We start from the raw sequence: 6,518 nt of genomic DNA, 5'->3' as shown, positions 1-6,518 counted from the left end.
GTCGACTAACTCGGAAGACAACTCTTGGAAAAAACCAGAAACAAATCTGGAAAAATCCCGGAAACGCTAAAAATCGCAGGTATTGAAGCTCCTATGGACACAAATTTATTATAAACACAAATTTATCACCATGGAAGCTCCTATGGACGTGACTAATCATGTCTTCTCGGGTAATCCGACAACACATCAACTCATCACCTGAATCTGCAGCAATGCAGGAGCTCTAGCTTTATGAGATGATACTCTCTGTCGTCAAGTCATTGGATTTCAAAGCATCGCTATTTCTCAACATTCCTGACATCATGGCCACACGAGGCAACGAAGTTCCCCTTTCCACTGAGCATATTGCCTTTCTCATTTCTGCTACCAATTCATCATCAAATAACAATTCCCATGTGGATGTTGGATACCTCTATAAAATTCTAAGTTTCCTTGCTTCATTTGGCGTTTCTATTGAACAAGAGGAGACCTATCAGCGAGACAATGCAGACATCAAGAAAATAAAGTTCAGCTTAACGAACATATCGAAGTCGCTGGTGAAGGTGGGAAATCAACAATCATGTCGGCCTTTCCCGCTCTTGATAGAAAACAAGGTCTACCTGGAATCTTTTCAACATTTGCATGAATTTGTCTTGGAGGGATGTTATACATTTAACAAAGCTTATGGTACATGGCGGAACGAGGAGAGAGAAAACCGCCCTCATTGGGCGGTTAACTCTCACGTTTCTCGTCCTTCCGATATCCACGACGACCGTTGGATCTTAATCAGTGGATCAACAGTGGTGATTGTTTGTGCGTTTTGGTCGGACCCGAAAAATGTTTAGAGTGTTATGCTTTAACTTATGTCAGGTCCGTTTGTTCGTTTGTCAGTTTTCAATTTGACTTGTGGTGGGACCTCTTGTGGATCCATGGCGAGTTATGGACTTGCCCTCCAAGGTTTTCTTGGCTCCTTGTGCTTTGTTTGGCAGTTCTCCCCGGTTTTCCGGTTCAGGTTCTCTTAGTTTTGATTGATTGGTGGGTTTGGTCTGCCCGGCTGACTGTTGAACTCTCGCAGAACGGGTGTGGCTCCTTGTAAATTATGTACATTTGACTAAGTTTAATGGAAGGTCCTACTCTTGATCACAAAAGAAATGTTACACATATTTAAAATGACCAAGAGAATTAGATGTTCCACATATTTTATGTCGCCACATACAACTGAAACCAACCTAGATCCATCTAACTCTGGATCCATCATGCGCCGGGAGGGATCAGATGTCTCGAGGTGCAAATCTTTCCTCAAGTTTTGCACTAAAAAATAAGGGGTTTGAACCTCAAGGTATTTGATCCATATCGACGCATGATTGATCTGGAGTTAGATAAATCTATACTAATTATATTAAAAATTTTACCATTTAAATTTTAACTATAAATATTATGGGATTTTTTTTAAATATAAAATATTATAAAGAAAAGATGTGTAATATTAAGAGTTTTGGTTTTTTGGTTTTAGTAGTTTGTTTGTTAGAAAAATATGGTTGTAAATAAAAAATGTTAAGGTTTCTTCATCTTATTCGAAAATTCATATAATAATTTAATACTGTATTTATAAGTTTTATTAAATATTTTTTAAAAATATATTAATTAAATAGAGTTCAACTGTTTTCAAAATATATAAATTTGCATAAAGACTAAATGTAGATTTTATTACCTTACATTTAAGAAAAGAATGAAATTAAAAAATATATACTAACATCAGATTGTTATTAGAAACAATATAATAGAAACATAAACATGGAAAAACATAAAATACAAAAATAAAAAATAGGATATAAAAAAAAAGGTAAAAGAAGCACACGGTACGATATAGATACAACCTTCTCACCTTATACATTCCTTTATAATTTAATATTTACATATAATAAATGTATTTTTCAAAGAATAGTCCTATCTAATTAATTGGATAGAAATCGTTTAATCTATTCTCAAGTCGTCCCTCCTCACATTATTTTATAATTCAATACTTACATATAAAAATTTCAAAAAATAATCATATCCAATAATTGGATAGAAATCATTTAATTTATTCCCAAATCATCCCTCCTCTTACGTTTCCTTGAGTGATTCTAGGAGCTAATATTTCCAACGCATCCCGCTTTGGAAATTAGACTCGAAAAGTGTGGCTTAAAATATACATTGATTTTTAAATTCATAGGGAAGAGGTTTAGGTTTAAATTTAAATGGCAAAGGGTAAAAAATTTCACAAATGACACCATCCATAAAAACTTTTCAAATGCAGAAATTATAAGGAGATAACCAGGAAAACATACTATTAGAGTACTATATACATCTATTTTTAAATAAATATGAAGACGTTTAGGTTTAAATTCCACATGGCACTGTTTTCACAAATGATTAATATTGAGATAACCAGAAACACACTCACAATCAGACAACTCTTTAAGGGATGCAGAGTAGTATTCTGCTGTAGCAGGAAACTCAAATTTTATCAATTCTCAAAACAAAAATATGCAAAAATCATAGTATAGCACGAACAACGAAATTCTACAAAATTTACCAAATAATTTGAACTTTGCATACACAACGAAGGAATTGTGCAATTTTAACCTCCATTGTCTTCGGTTTCTTCAGCGCGGGAGGGGAAGCTTAGGAACGGTTACGGTCAACACTCCATCCTGACAGACGACAGATATGGCCTCAAGCTTAGAGTCAAGGTGAATTTCCTTACCAGCCAGCAAGGCACATTTTGATGATCTCAAAGGAAATTTAAGTGCAACTACCTTGATGTCGTTGAGGCGCTTCTCCATTTCATCTAGCACGCGAAGTTGCTACTGCACCGCTCAAGAAAGGGTCACTCACCATCCTTCAATTCTCTAACCCTGCAAAGAAAATATGATCATTCGCCATCTTTCAATTCTCTAACCCTGCAAAGAAAATATAATTATTTTCCCAAGGTCTATTTCAAATTGTGAAAAAATTAGCGCACAACATTTGAAAATAGCGAAATTGCTTGTCGGATTTTAAAAATCAGAGAAAAGACGATTTCACAATAACAGATTGAGTGCTTTTGTTTGGCGCGCAGAAATTTCAAATTTCAAACATGAAATCAAGGACGGTGCCGTATGTTGTAGGTGTATCACTCAATGCGAGTCGTCCCAGCGGGACAGTGGCAGCGGCTCTCCTTCATGGCAAGAGCTAATACTCTTAAACCGCATTAAATAAACTATCGTTGAATAGAAAAGGTGTCGGCGACTCCACCGGGGATCGGGATGTCAGCCATGGTGTACATGGATGTCCCCATGATATACATAGAGATAGCCAGCCTACATTGGGCATTTAATACCCAATGTATGGCTGGTTAGCTCTTGCCTTGTTAAACCCGCTGCATTTTTTTACCAGAAGTGACGGCGTTGTTACCAACAAACGACGGCGTGTTGTTAAACACGCTGCATTTTTTTACAAAAACATGTTGTCAGAAGTGACGGCGTTGTCGGCAACTAAATACACATTACCGAGGCGTAAGTTAGAAGCAAATTAATGGACAAAAGTATGTTATCGGCTCCCGGATAAACACAAGGTTTTCACGTATGTATTCACTGGCTCAATGGCTGTCGAAAGATCAGTTTCTGTGTTAGTCAACTTGGAAGTGTCCCATGATTTTACAAAAAAATTAATGAACAAAAGTTTAAACTTTTTTATTTATTTTGAATTTCACATTATAACAAAATGAGTTGCTACGCCACAAGAGTCCTTGCTGGAAAGAGCTACATTTTTTGTATTTTTCTGATGGGCTTACATTTTTTGTATTTTTCTGATGGGCTTCTCCAGAATTAAAAAAAAAATCATAGCCATTTGCATCTGATCTCTAAATAAGTAATTACTTACAAGTCTCTAGAAGTACCACACTTCTTTCTCATTTGAATTGTTGCAAAACAAAATGTCCAAAAGGAAAACTGGTTAAATTTTAAATATTGCAGGTTTTGCTAATACAATATTGGTTTACAAAATGTTTCTTCAAATTGTCAAACGACTAAGAATCATAAAATGTTTGGCTCAAATGCTTTTGGTATTCTGAATTTAAGCTTCTAAACATGTGAATGCATTCTTGATTATCACATGAAAGTTCAATTCCTAGAGATTGAAAAGGGACGAAATGATAAATCATTATCAGTTGCCAACATCATATCGTCATGTACATTATTGGTTCCAAACATGACGACTCCTAACCAAACCCAAGGAAAATGTATGCATTGTTGTCCTACAAAATTGAAAAGAAAGAACGGAAGTGTGAATACTCGGAGAATGCTTTTGACTGCTTTTCATTTTCTCCTATCACATAACTCAAAGATTGACAAGGTTGTATATCCAACCTCAAGAAATACCAATACTAAAGGAAAAAATATCTCAATTGTAGTATTCCTATATCAAGGAGAACCAACATCCACTAAGAGAATCACAACATTCAAATTCAACATACAATGAATATAATCAACCCTAAGAACGCTTTGTTCTCACTAAATCTAATGTGAAAATGCACACAAGACCTATCCAGGAGTAAAGGTCTTTCTATTTAGGGTAACATGCTCAAATGAACTTCCACTAATAAAAGTTGCAGGCCCCTACAATGTAAGTCCCGGTGCCACTCGTTTATTAGACTTAATATCAATGGAAAATAATGACCATTATAAGGCCCTTAAGTCTTGATAAACTAACATATTTAAAATGCCAAAACTAACTTGATATAATCTCAGTTGCAGACATCAATATATATACAAGCATACTTGACTCCAAATATATGCCTCATCTGCAGTGCATTTTGATTGACTACTTGGATTCGAAAGAGCCACAATAACAGGTTTTTGCAAGTCTCTAGTTCAATATAAGGAACATTGAACTTTTCTTAATCAACAATTTGATCTTAACCTATTTAACCAAGAAGATAGAGTACAAATGAGCAAAAATGGTATGACAACATAATACCTCACAGTGAGAGGAAATAGCCTTAGTTACTTCCTTTTGTGAAAGTTCTTCTAACTCCTCATGACCCAATCAATATTGTCAATTTGATTGCCTAAATCATATCTAACCATAAAATGTTGAGACCTATTTGCATTTTTCGTTGGTAAAGATAATCAAATAGCAACTTTGAACCAATAAAAAGTATTTTGCATCATATTGGATGTCTGTGGCAAATTGAGAAACAAACTTTCAATTAAAAATCATTCAAAATGTATCTTTTAATAATTGAGATAGAACCTTCACAACATCTAAGAGATCTTTGCGGGGTTCATTCTCATGTGCCCATGACCTCTTGAAATGTTGAAGAGATTCCATTCTTGACTTTACTATGAGTCTCTGTAACGAACGACAAGGATTACTATGAGTCTCTAGAATATTAGTTATTAGAAGTGCACTCAATGTACAAACAATACAATGATCTCATTCACATTTATGGGTTTGTGTTAAATTTTAAAATACCTTGGAGTCAGCCATCCATATCTTCTCGCAACCCTCTATCAGTGTTTTATTACTTGGCCAAAGTAAAAATACCTTAGTATGTACCCTCAGGAATATTTGCACAAGGAAAACAACAAAATATATGCTCAAAAAGCCAAAACTTACCGAAGAAACCGATGTCTTTCATTACTTGTTTCGTCATTTCAAGTACTATAAGCTCCACAATACCTGTTCCTGCCTAGAAATATTTTCACCATAGTTCAGACACTTTAAGGAGAATAAATATTTGCATTCAATTGATTTGATTGTGGGTTCTCTTAATTCGTAAATGATTAAGGACACAGCTTAAGGATGCAACACAAGAATCCAAATAGGATTGTGAGGCTTAAATAAACTATAAGAATTAAAACAAAGACATGAAATAATGAAAATCTATATAAGTTCTTTAGATTTAATTCATTCAATTAAATCGTTAAAGATAGCTAATTACTCTTGCATGCAGAGTTGTCTAAATTTAGATAGGTTGAGTAATTCAATATTATTTTGGGTAAAGTCGAATTTAGAGTGTGTGTGCATGTTAAGTTATTTTTAGTGTCGTTGGTCGAAAAAGTTTAAATCCCCCTCACCGGGTTCATTGTGATCATCAAGTTTGTGTGATCAATTGAAGAGTCACAGCTCCTATTATTGTGTGTGTAAAATTTTGTGTCTCTCCTCCTCTACCTTTCTAACATAAAATAAGCTAATGTTGAGGAAGTAGGGTTTGTGGGGCAAAGAAACAAATAACTATAGTTGATATACATGGGAAGCACCATATTTTCTCTTGAAAATAAAGATATTGAACGCACACAAACTTTTAAAATTCCAGAGGAAGATGAGTTTAGGCAGGATTATAAAGTAGAAATGGAGCTTGGCAACCAGTACAGTGAAGCTTCATCCAGTCTAGATAAGAAGAAATTAGAAGTAAACAATGGCCACAACTTGGACTAGAATCACTTTAGAAAGAGTCATGATCTTGATAGTAATTTGTCTCAGAAACACTATTATAATATTATGTAGGTTGG

General features: G+C 34.6%; 1 protein-coding gene across 1 annotated transcript; it reads left to right on the top strand.

Annotated features, from left to right (window-relative positions):
• The first annotated feature begins 302 nt into the window (after nt 1-302).
• Nucleotides 303-824, top strand: LOC149209922 (flavonoid 3'-O-methyltransferase 3-like). Its single transcript, XM_089398808.1, has one exon. It carries the CDS (start codon nt 303-305, stop codon nt 822-824), a length of 522 nt encoding a protein of 173 aa, XP_089254934.1.
• Nucleotides 825-6,518: the final 5,694 nt, after the last annotated feature.

The sequence above is a fragment of the Pinus tabuliformis genome, chromosome 1_2, assembly GCF_031772625.1.
Source record: "Pinus tabuliformis cultivar Carrire ecotype Pingquan chromosome 1_2, CPIR1, whole genome shotgun sequence".
Taxonomy (NCBI): Eukaryota; Viridiplantae; Streptophyta; class Pinopsida; order Pinales; family Pinaceae; genus Pinus; species Pinus tabuliformis.
The sequence above is the reverse complement of the archived record's forward strand: the minus strand, read 5'-3'. Positions and strand labels throughout refer to the sequence as shown.

What these genes read in the sequence shown, in the direction of transcription:
- LOC149209922 (XM_089398808.1), top strand. Translation starts at nt 303, where the DNA reads ATGGCCACACGAGGCAACGAAGTTCCCCTTTCCACTGAGCATATTGCC.